Source organism: Aulostomus chinensis, chromosome 16 (genome assembly GCF_037954235.1).
Source record: "Aulostomus chinensis isolate RoL2024-O1b breed Wild chromosome 16, RoL_Achi_v1.0, whole genome shotgun sequence".
Lineage (NCBI taxonomy): Eukaryota > Metazoa > Chordata > Actinopteri > Syngnathiformes > Aulostomidae > Aulostomus > Aulostomus chinensis.
The window spans coordinates 13,742,530-13,763,461 of NC_141335.1; the positions used below are offsets into that span (position 1 = coordinate 13,742,530).

At 40.7% G+C, this 20,932-nt stretch overlaps 3 protein-coding genes across 4 annotated transcripts; 2 read left to right on the plus strand and 1 right to left on the minus strand.

Annotated features, from left to right (window-relative positions):
- The first annotated feature begins 3,069 nt into the window (after positions 1-3,069).
- Positions 3,070-12,016, plus strand: paox (polyamine oxidase). 2 transcript variants are annotated; one of them, XM_086181065.1, is made up of 10 exons: positions 3,070-3,346; positions 6,657-6,833; positions 7,487-7,617; positions 7,699-7,886; positions 8,348-8,526; positions 9,329-9,498; positions 10,794-10,879; positions 10,960-11,072; positions 11,148-11,302; positions 11,380-12,015. In XM_086181065.1, the coding sequence occupies exons 1-10, from the start codon at positions 3,199-3,201 to the stop codon at positions 11,530-11,532; spliced, it is 1,500 nt and encodes a 499-aa protein (XP_086037191.1). In that variant the 5' UTR covers positions 3,070-3,198; the 3' UTR covers positions 11,533-12,015. The 2 variants fall into 2 exon arrangements, with proteins under 2 accessions (XP_086037191.1, XP_086037193.1); XM_086181067.1 differs by having other exon boundaries at positions 3,202-3,346; positions 7,525-7,617; positions 11,380-12,016.
- A 1,203-nt stretch (positions 12,017-13,219) lies between these two features.
- On the plus strand, positions 13,220-18,857 carry mtg1 (mitochondrial ribosome-associated GTPase 1). Its single transcript, XM_086180097.1, has 11 exons — positions 13,220-13,417; positions 13,501-13,565; positions 14,825-14,929; positions 15,095-15,181; positions 15,257-15,313; positions 15,655-15,745; positions 15,846-15,907; positions 16,027-16,123; positions 16,202-16,283; positions 16,373-16,485; positions 18,373-18,857. The coding sequence occupies exons 1-11, from the start codon at positions 13,315-13,317 to the stop codon at positions 18,468-18,470; spliced, it is 960 nt and encodes a 319-aa protein (XP_086036223.1). The 5' UTR covers positions 13,220-13,314; the 3' UTR covers positions 18,471-18,857.
- Positions 18,675-20,657, minus strand: sprn (shadow of prion protein). Its single transcript, XM_086180098.1, has 2 exons — positions 20,538-20,657; positions 18,675-20,011 (listed from the first exon to the last, which is right to left on the minus strand). Exon 2 carries the CDS (start codon positions 20,009-20,011, stop codon positions 19,559-19,561), a length of 453 nt encoding a protein of 150 aa, XP_086036224.1. The 5' UTR covers positions 20,538-20,657; the 3' UTR covers positions 18,675-19,558.
- Positions 20,658-20,932: the final 275 nt, after the last annotated feature.

A 20,932-nucleotide genomic window follows, 5' to 3' on the forward strand; every position in this document is an offset into this window, starting at 1 on the left:
TGTTAATTTAAAGGCAGCCTTGTGTTGGGGTTTTTATGGTTGTAAATTGTGAAATGGAAATTTTAACATTCGCAGCAACTGAATATTGAATATTTCTTGGTTATCTGCCTCCCTGACTAAATAATAACCCTATCAGGTTATTAGCACCAGTCACACTTCACTCATGTGATGAGCAGTTTTTTTCTGTTCACTTCATGTTCACTGCCATTGACAGTGACATTGATGACAACCAAAACAAAAACAAAAAAAGGTCCATGGACTATTCTTCCCATGGATGGATCACAGTAATGCACTTCTGTCAGGTCAACCAAAAAGAACCTCATCCTCATCAACTGCACCTTCAAAAGCCTCACACTCCTTACAGTCTTACCATTGCCCTCTGTTCCAGTTCCCTTTACTTATCTCAGGACAATGGCAGACAGAACCTTCTGTTCCCACGCCAATGGAACTCCCACCCAGAGCCTCCCAGAATGGCTCCTTCTCCACTGAGTATTATTATAACCTGCAGATTTTGTAGATCAGAACATTGATAATGATTATATGGTACAGAAATCCAAGAACTGTAACCTAAAGCAGGGACATGATACAAAATACATTTATAAATCCCGAGTTTGATATTCTTCTTTTTTCAAATAGATCATCAAAATCTCTCTGTGAATTGAGAACATTGTTTAATCCTGATTTGTAAAACTAATGGGAAGAGGTCTTCAGGTTGGCTAGGCACTCTCCTCTTTGTCCTCAGGGGTCGAATTAGTCTGAAGGTTCAAGATCCAGCACTTAGTCAATACTTAGCGCTGTTAATGTTGAGTATTGAATGTTTTGAATGTTGAAAGATATTGCTGATGTTAAATTATTGGTTGTGGTCACTGATAAATAATAAGTAATAAGTAATAAAATATATATTTTAAAAACTGTTACTTCCAGTGACACTAGATGGCAGCACCTGCAGCTAATCAAACTTGAAGCACTTGAGGCTTAAATTCGTGCTTGTGTTGTGCGTTGCTTTGGACAAAAGCATCTGCCAAATGAAATTGTAGAACTGTAGAATTATGGTGATCATCTTTTAAACGGGAAGGGGAAGATCCATGAAAACAGCAGTGTATACCCTCTTCATGGCCTGGTCAAGCGTGTGCTGCAGTTCCCAGCTTGTAAGTATGTCAATAAAGCACATTCACTGATCTTATAATCTTTGCAGCTCTGTCAGTTTTTTCCTACTAATACAGGATTAAAATTTCTTGTTCTTTTAATATAACCTCATTCACAAGTATCATCCCACTGTATCTTAGCTATACCATGATGGTGTACTGTTACTGGTGACTTTTAGTCATACCAACTGATGACATCACTGAGCTAAGAGAGGAGCGTTGAGTCCTGAGATAACCCCATGGTCTTTTCTGTGGTGCCACCTTCTGGCTAAATTATCCATGTTTGTTGTAATTATATTTAAGAATTGTGGAGTTGCCTTTTTTAATCTTTTGGCTGTACAATTGAAATTTCTAATTAACAGTGTGTTTGTCGGAGTAGTCTTTCTGCATATAATATGATCCATAACTAGTCTTTATGTCCATCAGTGTTTAAACACCTAAACATAAGAATTGCATTTTTGTTAAATTAGAAGGAGTCTTTCCTAACTACATGAGGAAGGGCAGACCTTACATGGGGCCTGACATGTTTATCTGTGGCCCTTAATGGACAAAACTGCTGCTAAAAGCTGCTAAAATCATATTTGAGCTGCATCCTCTCTCTCAAAAAAAAAAAAGAACTAGTAAAGATAATTCTTCTACACAGTTACACTGTTGTTTTAGTTTTCCTGAATGCATAATGACAACAGCTGACTGATGCAACTGACCAACCTGCCCATCATGGCTCTGACAGCAGTGAAGATTGCAGCAGAATTCACAAGGACATGAGGAAACCTGCATCCTAATGCCAAACTCCAGTCAGGCAACAAGCATTTTAAAGGAAAATTGCCTCCCATTTAGACTCGACAAAGCATGAATTCACTAGTGGCTGCTTCCTAACAAGTGTCTTAATGTAGTTATTTCAAATTCATTTTTAATCAATTTATTACAAGTAAATTACAGCAAAAACTAAGTTGGAAGCAACAGTCTTGGCTCCTGTTAAAGTAAGCCAGTTTGGTGCGACTCCAAAATTTTAAAAGGTTTTTAAAATTTTTTTTTTTTTACAGCAAATGGAATTTCAAACATCATTATTTCATATACAGAAATGGCATCCAAAAAAATGACCAGAGAGGTGTTTGTCAGAACAATAATGACACAATGAATTTGACCTTTGACCTTTTGGAAAGAGAAATCATCTATAGATAGAAAGTCTCTTCTGATTTTTTTTTTTTTTTTTTTATTTTCTGAACGGCGGCATGGTAGTGCAGGGGTTAGCACTATGGCCTCACAGTGTAAGGTTTGGGATTCGAGTCCTGGCTCAGGCACAGGATCTTTCTGTGTGGAGTCTCCATGTTCTCCCCATGCCTGCGTGGGTTCTTTCTGGTACTCCGGCTTCCTCCCACAGTCCAAAGACATCAAGAGGGGACGAGGCTGATTGATACTCTAAACTGACTGTAAGTGTGACTGTGAGTGTGAATGGTTGTCTGTCTCTATATGTTGGCCCTGCAAAGGACTAATGACTCATCCGTCCCACCCCTGTAAACTGCTGGGATAGGCTCCAGCCCCCCCCCCCCCCCCCCCCCCCGCGACCCTCAACAGGATAAGCAGAAGAAGATGGATGGAGGGATTTTCTGTGACCATTTGTTGAAACTTTTTGAAGTTGAGACAATAAAAACTCCTAGGATAGATTTTGGAATACATCATGGTTTGGGGTGGAGTACAATATTTCACACTATTTAGCAGGTATTACAAGACTTTCTGATAGATTAATATCCACATTTTTAAGAGTAATTTTAATTGTTTTTAATCATGACCTTGTGTTTGTTTTACCAAAACTGAAATGTGGAGTTTTAGTTAACTATACTGTAAAGAGAATCTTATGCCTTAGTCACGTCGGTTACCTGCAAATATTAACATTACCAGATCCGTTAAACAGCTTTTATTTTGATACGCACAACCGGAAAAGGTTGAAGAAAAGGGTAGACCATACATCAACGGAGAAGACCGTTCATATATAACGTTCAAAGTGTACAAAGGTTTGTTTTGATAGCGTGTCAGTCTGGGACCATCAACGGTCATGGGTATAAACGCAAGGATAGTAATAATAGGAAGCGGAATATCAGGTGTCGCTGCCGCTCAGAGGCTCCATAAAGCGGGATTCCATAATGTGCGGATCCTTGAAGCAACTGCGAGAAGCGGAGGAAGAGTAAAAACAGGCAGATTTGGTGAGCGACTTTACCGTAACTGTGTTTTTGTTTTTGAATTCGCCTGCTTCACCACAGATGTTCTTGTGTATAAGTAGGTATTTTCGGTGGTAGAACAGGTAATATTTTGTCTTTGTTTCGAGTCGTCGTTTCTGAACTGTACGTCTCTACCCGAGTGTCTGTAAAGTCAGATACATTGAACCCCTCACCGAAAAAAGGATTTGTAGATTTTAAAACGCTAACCTGTGGCAACATTATTCACGGACAATATAAAACACACTGACCAAAAGTAATATGCACTGGACTCGAACCGACGTGCCTCATCGGAAAAACACCTCGTGTATCATAATGGTATAGACCAGGGGCGCCCAAACTGTCTTCGTGGAGGGCCAAAGGTGAACCCTAAAGGCGTGAGCAGAAAGCAAACACAGTTTATTGGCAAAATGTAAAATGACACAAACATCCCAAGTTTCCTGGATTAATGAGTCTTTAAGCTTTGACATAGTTTAATAACCACTTATAATACATAAAATGTATTTTTGCAACTTGCCCGCAGCTGTAGTTGTGTGGTCTTTGTGTACACCATTGCACATGTATGTGCTTAAATGTTATGTAGTTTTTGCTATTCTCAACATGCCTCTGTTCAGTCTCTCACTGATTATTTAAGGATTGCTCTCCAAAATGTCAAGTTGTGCCTGTTAACAGTTAATATGTTTCCCGAGTTACTAACAGCTTAAATGTCTGATTGAGCAAGGAAGTTATTCCTTGCTGTACAAGTAAAACAAGCTAATAAGGTGGCTGTTACATACAGTAGTTATCTGTAAAATGACAAAAATCAGATCCACAGTCCACTAGAAAAGAGAAGTAGGTTTTGGCCCTCATTTTGCAATAAAGCTACATGTAGCACTTTGTCATCTGGCAGTGAGATTTGTTATGTTAGGTTCATTTTACATTTTGCCAATACATTTTGTGTTTGCTTCCTGTCCATGGCCACATTTAGGGTTCGCCTCTGAACCTCCATGAAGACAGTTTGGGCTCCCCTGGTCTACACCCTGATACCCTAGTACACTGTTTTTCCAATGAGGTACGGAGGGTCAAGTCCAGTGCATATTGTCCATATTGTCCATGGATAATATTGCCATAGGGTTAGCATTTTAAAATCTGCAAATGTTTTTTTTTTTTTTTCCCCCGTTGAGGTGTTCAATATATCTGACTTTACAGACACACATAACACATGCTTAGCTCCAGCACAGGCTTTGTTACTATTTAGACTGTAAAATAGAGGCTACATTTACTTAAATTCAGATTTGGGCATCAAACAACCCCTGAATCATTGGTTATTTTCACTGTCATGGGAAGGCATGGCTGTCTAGCAACGGAAAGGTGGCCGGTTCAATCCTCTGCTCCCCCCGGTTATCATGCCAGTGTATCCTTGAGCAGGCTACAAGCTGATGCTACCTTGGATGCCTCCACCATTAGTGCGTGTGAATGGTTGAATGAGATGGCATTTTGAGTACTGCTAATGCAAAAAGGCGCTTTATAAAAATGACCCAATTTGCTATCAGAATTTAATCAGGTTAGAAGAGCCACGCGATTACGTGATTTATCCATGTTGAAATTAGCAGAGGGTGAACAGGAAGTAGCTAGCTCTGCCCGTAGAGCTTAATGAGCTTTGTCAGAACTTGTTTGGTGAGAGGCGGAATATCTTTTTCATTTATATAAACTATGATGTACTGTGACTTTACTATTATGTTTTGCATTTCCGACTCATCGAGGTTGGCTGAGGTCATGCAAATTATGACATAGTGCGTGATGTGTCACTGGCTGTCATTACAGTGTACGTGAGATATTCCATGTCTTTTGATGCTATGGTCACACATTCGTTCATCATTGATGTAACATTAACTTTGAGGCAGTCGTGAACATCCATGGTTGTGCTGCTGGAGGAAGTTAATCATTTCTTGAACTCTAACACTGTATCTGGTTGATATGTGGAATTTTGGCCTCACCTGATTAAGGCAACATATGGAGGCCACGTGGTTATTTAGCAACTGAAGTGTCACTTTTTTGATCCTCACTTTGTTCCAGTGTCCATGTCCAACTGTCCTTGTGGACAATCCTGATGAGTAGGGTGGCGCTCTGCAGGGTAGCGTCCCCCATTGGTCTGCAAATAATGAATGGATGAATGAGGCGATATTGTAAAACCGTACAAATAAAGTCCATTTACTGGATTGGTCTCATCTTTTTCTACTGCTCATTCATTTGTTTGAGTCAGCTACAGCTGTAGACTGTTGCTCAGCCACATAGAGACTAAAAATAGCTACTGTCACAGCCCCAGTTTCAACCACAGTGCTACAGTAAGGTCTTTCTTTCAGTCCCGGGTGGCTGCCAGTGTTGATGTCTGTGCCTTTATATTGACTGTATGACTGATGCAGTGTTGCTCGTCATTCACGACAAACCCCAACACGAAGACAGATTGTCCACCTGTCTTGTGCCTCTCAGAAAAGAGATCCTGAGCAGAGGCTGCTCCAGAGGCAGGAATAGATGCAGAGCCAGCCTTAATTATACACTTTATCTACAAGGAAAGTTTACTCTTAAATCAAAAAGTGTGTCTTCCTCCCAGACCTAAATGGGGAGAAGGTTCCTGCCTGATAACTGAAAGCTCTGCCTCCTATTCTACTTTTTGGCACTTAAAAAACAAAAGTAAGCATGAGCAACCAGCATGACTCTCCATGTCATGTCAGGTGAACCTCGGCTAGCTGAGGAATTCTCAGTGATGTCGGTGGATCGTGGGTTGGTAGCCTGTATTATAGAGCAGACCACAGCACGCCTGACTGCAGGGAAGCTTGTCAGATGTTCTTGTGAGCAACACAACTGCCCCCCGAGGAACTGAGCATCCAGCTTATTGGTTCACCCACACCTCTGACTTCCAGTTTAAATCAACGCACCACAAACAGAAGTTTTCAAATGGCTCATCCACCATGTCAGAGGAGAGGGGTCGTGCAACAACAGTCACTTCTAGCTCAAAATAGACCAACTGTTCTGGAGACCCCAACTTTCCTTCTACAACAGGACTTTCTCAATTATTGTCTGATTGATTTTATTCTTCTGCACCTGTCTTTGATTCTCCTTGCTGTTGCTGTTATGAAAATTCCCCTTCATCAATAAAAGTTTATCTTATCTCAACTGTAAATAATGTGACTGATGAATATAACAGGGTTATTTAGGTCAAATACCGCCGTTCTGAACACTGTAATAAATACACTAAACAACCAGTATTAACACAAAAAAACCTTTCTTTCTACAACCACTCAATATTTTTGACCTGTAGGTGATAATATTGTTGAGATTGGAGCAAACTGGATCCATGGGCCGTCTGAGGAGAACCCAGTGTTCTGTTTGGCCAAGCAGTATGGGCTTCTGGATCCAGAGGCACTCACCCCAGAGAACCAGGCCGTGGATGTCGCAAATCATCCTCCCTGGGTTTCCAACATCTTCAGCAGTTCAGGTTGTTGAATAATTTGAGAAATCATAGTTTACTTATAAAATGAGTATGGCGGACACCGTTGCAGTATTGTAGTCTTTCCCTGTGTTCTGGTTATTTGTCCATTATTTGTGTGTTTGTAACCATCAGCTGCAAAACAACCATCATCCGCTTTTTCCTGACTATTATGACTAATTGTGTTGGCATTGTGTTTTATTTTACATCATGAAGTCGTAGTGAACCACCCAGCAGGAAAATAAACACAAATGCAGTGTGTGTGTGTGTGTGTGTGTGTGTGTGTGTGTGTGTGTGTGCGCGCGCGTGCGTGCGTGCGTGTGCTCCAATGTAATTTATTTGAATTGCGTGTATGGTCTGATGACATGTTTCATGTAACCTAATGGCAGGATCAGCACCATCAGTCCTTATACCCATTTCCAATATTCTCTTTTCAGTCCATCTGAAGTTCAGTGCTACACTGGAAGTGGTCATGTTAGTGTTTTATGCCAGTAATCAGCTGCTCCCCCGAATGATTTCAGATCCTCTGATTATACACAGTACAGATAAAGATAATTGCACACCAAATGAGTTTGAGTCATGAAGTGATAGCGCGCTGGGAATGTTTACTTTGTAGTGTTATTGTCCTGATCAGAATTCTTCAGTTTATGTAACGCATGCAGGTCGGAAGCTGAACACTGAGGATGTGCTCCCTGCTCAGGACTTGTTTGCTGAGCTGATGTATGAAAGTTCAGAGTTTGCCAGTCGAGGAGGAGAACCCTGGCACAGTGTTGAAGACTTCATACGCTCTGAGGTACAGTTTCTTTCAGGGGTGGCACCGAGATGCTCCCAATACTAAACTCATGAATATGTTTTCTTGCTCTTTTTGGTCCAGTTGCCACGAAGAGCAGCCGAGAAATGGAAGGATATTAATGCAGCCACCAGGTGTTTGCAGCCGTGTATGATCAGTACCATGTTGAAAGTGGAGTGTTGTGTTAATGGGACTCACAGTCTAGATGATGTTGGTCTTGGTGCCTGCGGCCTCTATAAAACTCTGCCAGGGCTCGACTGCACATTCCCACGGTTCGTACTCCCAACAAATTACAATGGACGATTACTTCAACCATCAATTCCTTTCATTTTTTTTATTTCTCACATGCCAGTTCATACCCTCAATGGCAGTAATGCAGCACATTTATTAAATTTATTTATTAGAATGGTACAGGATGCTCATGGAGGAAGCTCCATAGAGTAAAAGTGGAACTGTCAGTTGCTGAATTTTATGGTCAGAAATACCCCATAAAGTAAGGGTACTTCATCTCATTTAGTAAAAATGGTGTCTGGTAATGTCTAATCAGCCACCCAAGTCTTTGTTTGTGACATAAAATGGAGAATAACAAGGTAATCTTCAGATTTGTTATGTACGAACTCACAGCTTTTTCAACAAACTGTACTTACATAGTCCATAATTGATTGGATTGTTTCATCACTCGTGCATTTGACCTGTAATAATCATACATATCACTATTTTCCTCTTTTTACAGCGGTTATGAAAGTCTAATCAAGAGCTTGATGTCGGAGCTCCCGGGTGGTTTAGTCACCTACAATCACCCCGTCTGCAGCATCCACTGGAACACGGAGAAGAGAGAAAATGCCGTGATGGTCGAGTGTGACAGTGGCGAGATGATCGCTGCTGATCACGTTATCGTCACAGTACCTCTTGGTAGCATCACACACACACACACACATTTTGTTCTCTAAACTCTTCACTGGTATATTGACTATATTCGTGATCGGAGAGTAACTTCAGAGTTTTTTTCACATTACAACTAATGTAACTTATTCAAAGGGTCTGCTAAAACCATTTGAAACACAACAGTTTTGTATTAGAAGGTTTGTCAGATGTTTCTAAAGCGTACTTTGTTACGATGTCCTGCTACGAGGTCTAATCAGGCAAAATGAGAGACAGCTGTGTTATCAATTTCATTTTCAACTAGAGACTCATTGGTCATAAAATACTACACTTGCCAGGGAATATAATAAATAAGATTTATTAAAAAGTGCTTTAAAATACTTGTTGTATTACACTGTAATACACAATTTTTAAGTAGTTAAATAATTGCAATTTTAGGTATATAATGAAATCCTTGATTAATCACAGTTAAAAACTGTAATGAGGTAAATGATCAAATGTGAACTTTGTGTGTAAAACAAATGACCAGTAGGTGGCAGTCTAGGACAATGGGTTGGCCTGAGATTTAATGAAATATTTAATAAACAAATATATTGATATTTACCCGCTGTGACAGTACGTGACTGCTTTCATATTAACTACACCTTTGAAATATCAATATTTTTCTGCAGTCAGACAGTTCAGCAGCACACCTTGAAACTCGAAATGCCATGGGGTCTCAGTCTGCTTCTGTCAAGCTTCATGCCTTGCTTTGAGTCTCATGCAAAGTAAAATCAAGTTGTTCACTCGTGATTTTGAACTAAACTTGTTTTGGTTTGTTCCGCCTCATCAGGATACCTAAAGAAGCACCATTCAACCTTGTTCCATCCTCCTCTTCCTCTACATAAGATGCACTCCATCCAGAGACTGGGCTTTGGAACAAACAATAAGATATTTGTGGAGTTTGACTCCCCGTGGTGGGATGCTGACTGTGAGGTCATCTACTTGGTGTGGGAAGATGAGGTGAGCCACTTATACAATAAATAAAACTGCGTATTTACATTATAGTACAGTTATTTTTATATTTTAGTGGGACAGCATTTGTCTTGCCTCATAGAAACATAGACTCTCCATTACCGCTTCACACAAACAGGTTTTCCTTTTGGCACATCTACTGCTGAAATGTGTTTGTTAGAGAAGAGCAGAGCAGAACCGATGTAAGGGATCAGTTATCAGCTACATCAAATGCTTTTGTATAACCCTGTGTCCATGATTGGTGAGAGTAACCTTTCTTACCATTGGCAACATTATACATAAGTTACTCAGTTTTTGCTTGACTCAAGAGACGTATATTTAATCTTGCTTCATCCCAGGAGCAAGATGTTGTCAGAGACTTGGGGCTACTGTAGAAACCTGAAGTTCTTCTACACGGGTGCCCCGCAGGATTATAGTGCATCTGTGCTTTTCATGCTAGAGGACTAATCAGACTGTATATTGTATTACTATGACTGTGCTGCTGCTTAGGGCAAGTATTAGTAGATGCTTTTCAAAAATAAGCCAGAATATTCTTGCAATAATGACTAGATGATAAACACCATGTTTGCCCCCCAAAATTCAGTCCATTAGAGTAGTGCTCCATACATCGCCTAGACACGAGATGCTTCCTTGGCTCTCGCAGCAAAAACTCAGAACGTTGCATGAGCACAGGCACAGAAGGTGCAAACTATGTCGAATGAGAACCAGACCCATTATTTATAAATGAGATTTGTAGTCTGCAATAAAGCTGCGAAAACTCCCCTGGTCATCTGCTGCCTCTGTTAAAATTTCCATTTGCGTGGAGCATGATTAAATGAAAATTATCAGCTTGCATAACTTATCAAGGCCTCACCAAAGTGACGCCAAATTCTGGGCTGAGACCACAGCACTCCTGCAATACAAAATCATGGCACGACGTTGCATGTAGCTGCATGTACACTTCAGCAATGATGTAAACACGCAGGCCGGCGTGGGAGTGGGTGGGAGAGGCAGCAGTGCTTCAGGATGGCACAAGGCAATCGCACCAAGTGCGAATCCATCGTTTTAAAAGAAAGAACACATTTTTGTAATTCAGATTACACACTTGATAAGTGGAACGATATCAATTTCACGCTATCATTGTTTCCAGCCATAGCTCTCACTGTCCAATCAGATAATCACTAAACTGATTAAGATGTTTCTTGAAGTTCTTTTGTGAGCCTCTTTTCATCTTCTGTGACACACATGAATGAGTAATCCATGTGTGATCGAGCATTTGTAAACTATTTCTTGTCGTGACTCAGGACACCATGTTGTACCAGGTGCCAGATGTCCAGAGGTCCTGGATAAAGAAGTTGTTTGGCTTCACTGTCCTCAAACCAACTGAAAGGTCAAGAACCACATGAGGCACAAAATGCTTGTTTAGTTTTGCTTCCTGGAAAATAACACTAATATTACTTCAACTATCAGGTATGGCCATGTTCTATGTGGCTGGATTGCAGGGCACGAGTCAGAGTACATGGAAACGCTGCCTGAACAGGAAGTCTTGCATGCCGTCACACAACTCATTCGTAGATTTACAGGTAAAACAAGAGTCAGGCAACAAAGGTTCTTATTACATCAGCAGATCACATTAATCAGCGCCTTTTTGTCTTTAGGGAATCCGACAGTCACCCCAAAAAGAGTCCTGCGCTCTCAGTGGTTTCATGACCCCTGGACTTGTGGATCTTACAGTTACCCTAGAAAAGGCTGCTCAGCACAGGACCTTGAGAACATGATGGAGCCACTGCCCACAAAGACGTCTCACTCACAGGTACACATTGTCATTGAAGCGCAATTATGAGAGCAGAGCATCCACAGCAGGTTTACTGAAAATTTGTTCTGGTCCAGCCCCTGCAGGTATTGTTTGCTGGAGAGGCGACTCATCCCTGCTTCTTTTCCACCGTCCACGGCGCGCTCCTCACCGGGTGGAGGGAAGCTGATAGACTCATTTCTCACTACTCGTCAATTCGTCCATCTGAGCCAATCAAATCAAAGCTTTAAAAAGAACGCAGCGTTCAGCCTGATGAGTTGATTTGGTTGGATTGTGCAAATCATATGAAATATGATATTGCTGACCTTTTAATGACCTTGGCAACTCAATTGACTCATACAATTATAATGTAGCTTGTAACTATCAAATTATGCGCATATATATAAAATGTATAGATATTAGGTATATTTAGTGATGTGTAAATTGCACATTTGGCAACCCTGTTTACAAATCATGCTGTGTTCTATATTGTTTTGCTCCTTCTCAAGAATAATCAATGTAGGCAACTGGACTCACGGCTTGTAAGTGAATTTCCCTTAAAAGATGTGAGTCCAGTTGCCTAAATTGTTTATTCTTGAGAATTACGATGACTTGGATGACTGAGAATATACAAATATATATCGTTTTGCTTTGCCAAATCATTTATTTTCTTAGAATGTTTATATATAACTGTAATGACTTAGCAGAAACTATGAATGTGTTATAAATCATTTAATAAATTGTTTCCTATATGGTACTGCTGTTGTCAATGAATGAATGAATATACACTGTAACAGCTAACACCTGTTAAACTATAGGTCAAATCCAATCAATTAGATTTTATTTGTATTGCACCAAATCACAAAAAAGTTAACTCATGACACTTTACTAGTACATCGAGCACTACATTTCTTCAGTTCATTTACATCCAGTGATTCTCCATGAAGGCAGCACGGTGGTGCAGTGGTCAGCACTATTGCCTCACAGCAAGAAGGTTCCGGGTTTGAGTCCCGGCTTGGGCACAGGATCTTTCTGTGTGGAGTCTCATGTTCTCCCTGTTCCTGCGTGGGTTCTCTCTGGTACTCCAGCTTCCTCCACAGTCCAAAGACATCAAGAGGGGACGAGGCTGATTGATACTCTAAATTGACCGTAGGTGTGACTGTGAGTGTGAATGGTTGTCTGTCTCTATGTGTTGGCCCTGCGATGGTGTGGCAACCTGTCCAGGGTGAACCCCACCTCACGCCTGTAGCCACTGGGATAGGCTCCAGCCCCCCCACGACACTTAACAGGAATAAGCAGAAGAAGATGAATGGACTTCTCCATGAGTAAGAACATCTTGCAATAGCGGCAACGATAACGTTCCTTTTCACAGGCAGGAATGACCCAGACTCAATGGGAACGACCATCTGCTTTGACCAGTTTGGGGGTTGAACTCAGAGAGGAAAAAAGAAGGCCTAAGAATGCAGTACAGGTACTTGTCCATCTGGTTTATGTGATCAGTCGTGAATGGACCAACATTTCTCTATTCTAAATGCTGCAAAATAGCAGAGTTGTCACAAAAGGTGTCAGCAGGAGTCAGGCTTTAAACAAGGAGACCACAGACAAATGTCCCTACTGCCTACAAATCTGAAAAAAACCCTTCCAGTATCAAATTGCATGTTCATCATCATCTGCAGGGACACTCAGATATCATAGGGAAAAAATACAAAGTAAGCCACATTTTAGTGCAGTTTGATTTCAAATAGAAGAAAAAGTTCCACTGACCATTGTATGACTGCTCACAGATAGCAAAGACAAGCAGATATTCAGCTTCAACGCTTCCGAGTAGTTCGTTTACTGTCCTGAAGAGGGCAGCAATGTGCACAGCAGGTTTAGAAAACGAAGAGGAAGAACCAAATGGAACTAGTTGTTTGACGACTGATGCCTGACGGTGTGTAAATAGTGATGCACACTATCAACATGGTATACTGCTCGCTGATCTAAATTTTTAATGATTAAAATTGAGAACTTTTGTCGTTTAGAGAACAGCGGACATGAGAGTGTACCAGGCGCTCTGTAATTTCTCAAAGTTCAGGACCGTTTTTGACTTCGGTGGTCGGGATGTGGCTCACTGGTTCCCCGGACACATGGCTAAAGGTGACAGCTTGGTTAGCTTCAGGATCAATGTTATTGTCACACAATATTTATTACTGACTGTATTTGTTATCGCCGTCTGTCAGGACTGAAGCAGATGAGAGCCGGTTTGAAGAATGTGGACTGCATCATAGAAATACATGATGCTAGAATATCCTTTTATTTGTTTGTTTTTCTGCATTAATGTTGTTTTTTTCATTTTCATTCGTAATACCCATAATTAGTCCACTTGTCTCTTAACAATTATTTACACTCGGCCTGCACGCTCTTCAGAAATAATCATTAAACTTTTGATACTTAAAAAAACAACATCTCAGTGTAGAGGGGAGGATATTGGCACGGACCTCACAATACAATTGTATCACAATCCTGGGGTCATGATACAATAGTATCGCAATATTCCAATATATTGTGATGTTCTACAGGAAGGTATGGTGTCTGCCTCGGTGAGTTCACAAGTTGGTTGTATTTCCTGAATATTTAATGGCAGCAAAACAGAAGCCAAAGCACCTCCAAACATCTGCTTTAAACTTTCAAGGTGTTTTAAGTTTTTCCGCCATGTTGGCTTTTGACTGGCCACTGTCTTCGCTGCTTCACTCACTACCACAGGAAATGCTGCAGGTTAGTAGCTGTTCTGTGATACCTATCACAACGGAGGTATAGAAGTCATCCATCCATCCATTTTCTTCCGCTTATCCTGTTAAGAGTCGCAAAGAGCCTATCCCAGCAGCCTATCCCAGCAGCTTTCGGGCAAGAGGCGGGGTTCACCCTGGATAGGTCGGCACACCATCGCAGGGCCAACACATAGAGACAGACAGCCATTCACACTCACAGTCAATTATGGTCAAATTACTACGGTCAATTTAGAGTGTCAATCAGCCTAGACTCCATTTACATGTCTTTGGACTGTGGGAAGAAGCCACACAGGCAAGGGGAGAACATGCAAACTCCATGCAGAAACATCCTGTGCCCGAGGCGGGACTTGAACCCGGAACCTTCTTGCTGTGAGGCACCAGTGCTACCCACTGCACTACCGTGCCACCCAGTGTAGAAGTCATGTTGTTTCCAAATCTGTCTAAAACCTTAATTACTATATGCAAAACTTTAATGTTAAGAGCTGGAATATTGATATTGAATCGGGTAAAAAAGTATTGCCATATTGATGGTTTTTTTCATGGAGAATTGTTGGGTGTAAATTCATTGAAGGAGTGTGGTACTAGACCTGCTCTACCTGTAAAGTGTCATGAGATAACTGCTTTTGTGATTTGGCGCTATATAAATAAAATTGACTTGACTTGACTTAAAGGCTGAAAAGGACAAGTTATTTTTGTCGAACAAATGCTTTTGTTATTTCGTATATTGTGTTACCTATTATGTTGTTACCATGAGACGTTCTTTAACTTGAATTACATCCCCTTGTCTGGAAGAAACCCCATGTTTCAGGAGACTCTAGATGTCAAACCACACCTGCTGATTCTGAACAAGATGGACCTCGCAGATCTGTCGCACAAACAAGTACAGAACCTGCAATCAAAGAATCTTCGACTCTTTTTGGACAGTGTACACATGAAAATAGATGCTAAACAAATATTATATTCACCATAAGTGTTAACAATTAAAACTGAAATAATGTATCCCCTGTTTGTATCAAGCAATAATGTCTTTACATTTTTCCAACAGAAAATCCTGAAGAAACTAGAAAGAATTGGAGTGAAGAATGTTCTCTTCACAGATTGTCTCAAGCAGAGAGACGCCAGTGTCAAAAAGGTAAAAGTTGTCTTCACTGGATGATGAAAATTTGACTGAAGATCGAGTGTCTTCCCCTCTTCTTGCTTTCTGCAGTTGGTGCCAACGGTGATGGAGATTATTCAGAACAACCCACGCTTTAACAGATATGAGGTACGCGCTCAGTGATATAAAGATTTATTAAAGTGAATGCAAATTCAGACTCAATCGGAACCTGAACAAGATTCTAAATTGGGGCAGTGCATGTCTTGTACATCATAGTCTTGTCACTTATATCCCGACTAACACTGTTAAAAGTATACTGGTAATAAACAGTTATTAGCATCCAAGTTTTTGATCTTATCATATCGTCTCGTTACAGTTGGAAGATTCCTCTAAACTCGAAAAATATAATATAATTTGTCCATTGTTTCTCTATCACAGAACTTTCCAGTTGTTAATCAAATGGTTATGTTATCTTCCATTTTATAACTATGTATATTTAACACTTTCAGAATATGGACTATTGTCTGATGGTGATCGGCGTGCCTAATGTAGGAAAATCATCTCTTATCAACGCTTTAAGAAGAACCAATTTGAAAAAAGGTTTTTCTAACAGAGTGGCTATCACACATTTGATATCCATCATGATAATCTTCACCTCCTCTGTAACAATAATATTAATAATGATAAATATTCATTTCAGGCCGAGCGTCTCGCGTGGGTGGTGAGCCCGGTATAACCAGAGCTGTCCTGACCAAAATTCAGGTAAAAGACATGTTTTTGTTGGTGTGTGTGTGTGTGTGTGTGTGTGTGTGTGTGTGTGTGTGTGTGTGTGTGTGTTTATGTTCCATGTGTACGTGTGCATGATTTTTCCTTGTCCTCAGGTATGTGGAAAACCCATAATGCACCTGTTGGACACGCCAGGAGTCCTGCCCCCTAAGATTGAGAGTGTTGAAACAGGCATGAAGCTGGCCTTATGTGGTGAGTATATGATGCTGAGTTATCATCATATCATACTAAATTGTTCTCTCCCAACAGACATCATTTTTGTGCCTCCAGGAACGATTCTGGACCATTTAGTTGGTGAGGACATTATTGCCGACTATTTACTCTATTCTTTGAACCGTCTGGAGAATTTCAGGCATGTATTTTCTAACTTCTAATTTCAACTTATCATGTGACTTATTGCTTTTTAATAATACCAGATTTGTTTGTTTTATTTTTTTGCAGTTATGTGGAGAAATACAACCTCCATGAGCCCAGTGATGACATCCAACACGTCCTCAAACGCATTGCTATAAAACTGGGGAAGACTCAACGGGTCACAGCCATCACTGGAGTGGGTAAGCCTGCCTAGAATCTCACCAGTGGGCCCAGTTCCAATCTACTCTATCCAATCCACTCAATGACTCTATCCCTGAACCCTCACAGTCAATAGGAATGGAACAGCGCTCTCACGTTACCAAGCCAAAACTATCAAGTCCGTGTTGCACAACAAACTTCTTTATTAGCAAAATTATAATCATTTGAAAGAAACAATAAAGCACACATTTGGTATAACTGTAAAGATTAGAGATCTAGAATAAATAAGACAAATAAAAAGATAACTCCAAAGGTGCCAGGGCTCAACATAAAAATGAAACAGAAGTTCAAATCCCCCCCAGAGGTTGTTGGTTAATATGCTGGAGGTCTGCAACATAACGAGCGTATTTTATAGAAGAATGAAAATGACGTTCCAGAACATTTAAGTGTGAAACCTGAATGAATTTATAATATTTGCTTTGAAAATGATAAATTATAAATGACTTCACATTTCCAAGCTCAGCATCATATTTACGGTTTCTGTCACTCTTCCTGGAAACCCTCTGGTAACCACGGTAACACAATATATTGTACCACAATGCTATGAACCTTAGCCAGAGTCTGTCTTACAATAAGAAGGCGTTAATGGGATAGATCACCCAAAAATAAAAATGTAGTTATTATCCACTCACCGTCATGCTCATGGAATGTTGGGTACATTTTCTTTTTTTTTTTTTGTCCTCAAATCTCTAAAATTCCCCTATGATGCTCGTTGGAAGTATTCCAGGTGTTCTGAAGCCTCAACATACCAAGTTGTTCAGGAAAACATCTGGCCGCTGGGAGTTCCAGACTTTAGTGAGCAGAGAGGCCAAAAACATAAACACAGTAATATTTTTCAAAACAGCTTGGCACCTTGAGGCTTCAGGACACTTCAAATATTCCCAACGAGCAGCATGCAGGAATGATATGGTTTTATTATGTATTTTTTTGTTTGTTTATATGTCGGTCACCATTCAATGTGATTCTTTGGGCGATCTCGGCAAAGCTTTGTCTTGTGGAACTCCAGCCGTGTTTTCCAGACTAAAAAAATCTTCACCCAACCTTCCATCAGTACAGCTAAATGGTGACGGGATTTTTTTTGGGGGGGGGGGGGGGGACTCAAAATGGTGACAGTAGCGCATTCATGCACTCTTAACTCTATGAGGGTGGATATTGAATTAGTTCCATACTCCTGCTAGATGCTGTGTTCCTGTCACAATTCGACAGATTTAAAATAATCTTTTATTATTTTGGGGATAATTTTTGGCAAGTGGATCTAAAACTCTGCATAGTTCGTACAAAATGTTGCCCAGATTACCATAATGTTCCCTAAACAAATGAACGAATTTAAAAAATAAATAAATAAATTCAATTAACTCTTTATAGTCATGCTCTTGTCACAATGTAGCGTATTTTTAGATCATGGTTCACAGTGTGATTCTAAGCATCTTTTGACAACTAACATCATGTAAACCCATTGAAAACTAGCCTTTTTTGCTAACTCTGCTTCGTTTGCATTATTTTTTTTTTTACTGTTGATCGGCACTTTATCAACAAATCAGACATAAAAGTTCATGATTAAAAATATTTGGTGAGGTTGAAGACTCCTGAATGTTGCTGAGCCTGGAACAAAAGATCACTCGCCATAAAATTTGACTTCGATACGCTGCTTTGCTCCTTTTGTTGTCAGACTCTGTGCAGGCTAAGTTAAATACCTGTTTCTTTGTAACTGTGGACACACGAGTCACATCTTCTTATCTGACGAATGTAAAGAAAGCCATTAAAGTTACGGTCCAAAAAGTCAACTGTACTTTTCTGTGATCACCATCTTATCAGCATCTTAAAAAGGCATCACATATATTAAAGTTAATTTTCCTCATTTCCCTCAGGGAACGTTTCCATGACTGTTCCAAACTACAGCGCTGCAGCATACGATTTCATCCGGGCCTTCAGGAGAGGAGAGCTGGGCCAAGTCATCCTGGACTAAAATAATTTTTTGATGATAACCAGCCAGTTTGCCCTCAATCCTTAAGAACAAACATGTAAATACCGTCATGGCGAGAGGGGCTGTCCTCTCTCTGCTGCTGCAGTAAGAAGCCAGAATACTGTACTCTTTGTAAATAAAATGATTTAATTTAATTCAGGTGTATTAATTCTACTTTCAGAACAGAAGAGGCAGATATCTGGGTTGGTATAAACAGGATATTTATTATCACAAAGATGGTGAGAACAAAGTTTGTCTTTATTTTGTACAGAGGTGTCATAGATGTGGAACAGTCGTTTGCTCCTGAGTGTCTTCTGTGAGTTAAAAGCTTCTCTGGGATGACAAACACGCAACCTTCACACCCTCCCAACAAGAACATGGCTGGTACAGTACACATCTCTGCACTGAAGTTTGGGATGATTATGGAAAGTGTAGTTTAACTCACTCACAATGTAATTATTCCTTTTATAGTGGAGGATCCTTCTGTTATTTAAATAACCGCAATCTGAATGCAGTGTCGAAATTAAATTTGCTAAAAAAAAGATTGTATCAGAATTATGTTTGTTCTCTAGAAGTAAAAAGTCCTATTAGGGATAAAATCAATTCACCCGTATTCCTTTTAGTTTCACCATGGGGTAATACTGCTGGTGCCATCTTAGCATTAGCTAAGGAACATTTCATGGAATTCAACTGCATGTCTATGTTTTGTCTTAACTAATGCAGTTCCAGGTTTTACATTTGACAGCAAGTATACATCTTTATACATATGCATGAAAATGTATTATTTTATAAAAATTTGTATAGAATACTGTTGGATTGGCAGTCAGGTTTGATCCCACTCTGAAAGTGTCAGAAAAGTGTGGAGTCAATGGAGTTGGGGGGGGGGGGGAGTTGCTGGTAATGTACAATTGGTATAGGTGACTGTAGAAAACTACAAGGATGTGCTCATGTTTCAGGGGTTATTGTGCCCCCCACCCCCCACCCCACCCCCATCACCACTACCATGCAGCTCTCAGGTCTTCCCAGTTCAGTTCCCTGGCTGTCTCCATCAGGTCCAGGAGGAACCTGGTGGATTCATGTTACTGGAGGATTTACAGCACGTTGTCCAGGAAGAGTCCGTAAACCGAGGAAGAGGCTGCAACAATGATGGAGACGAGCTGGGAAAGAGGAGACCACTTTTGGGCTGAGCCTGACATTAGTGCATCAAAGTAGTTGGTGTTGTTGTAGTCCAGCTCCTGATCGGGGAGGTCGGCGCTGTTGCGGCGGTAGGCGGACAGGTACCATTTATCTGCTGTCAGCGCCACCGCCGCGCCCGCTGCTGCTGCGCCCGCCACCCGCATCGAGGATGACCGCCCCACTCCCCGGAAGCGAGTGCGGGTTCCACCGTAGGCGCCCCCTCCCCGATAACTCCCCGCTTTGGAGCTACGGGAGGAGCCTCGAGAGGAGCCCCGGGATCCACCACGACCCCCTTTACACAGCACGGGCTCGCAAAGGAAGGCGGAGAGGAGGAGGAAGGTCCAGCATGTAGCCAGCACCTGGTTCATCTGCAGCAAGAGGACCGAGGAGCAGACTGTTATTAAATATTAATTAATGTTTGGTAGAGGAACATCAAACATCTGTAGGCAATATTATTTCTGGAATTCAACATTCATATCCTGCAGTGTGAATAAACAGGTTCCATAAGCATTCGGAGGCTGCTTCTCTATTAAAGTGGGTCAGTTTAAAAATAAAGATGCTCACCAGAGATGTTGCCTTTAAGGCCTTAAATATATGAAATAAAAACCCCGCCTGTGATTTTCATCACTGTGCAAAAATGTTTGTAACGGACCAATGTGAAATGGGGACATTTCATTTAAACGCTCAATCTTTGTTTATTGGAGTTCTTAAATCAATAGAATATAGACTGTTGTTGAAACACTATCATATTACAAAGGGATTTAATTAGCCTGTAGCTGCTGTATTGTAGGTGGAAGCATCAACTAATTACACTCAGTGTTACCACAGATATAGATCGCCTAATCTCTCCACACACACACACCAAATAACCAGTATATGACGTTCGGGTCTTACCGTATTTTTGTTTTTCCTCGTTTATGGTCTGGCTCCCGGAGGAACGATGAACGGATTGTCACAGACGATGCAGGCTCGTTCACGGGAATATCTGCGGGGACGCGCTGCACGCTCCTATCTGTGGTCAGATGACTGCTTTTCTCTCAGATTGTCAAGAGACTTTTGCTGTAATGTTTAAGATGCCACTGAATTTTCGGGAGAAAAAAACCCATCGATTTAAATAATTAAAGGCTATTTCAGTGTAACCTCTAAAACAACTCAATTTAAAGCCTCATCTCTCTGCAGTAAAACACTTGATTCTGTCACAGTTTGGTGATTTTTTACGAAAAGCACAAACAAGGAGAGACAAAAGCGAGCGAAGCAACAAATACAATAATTTATGAGCTTAAAGAATT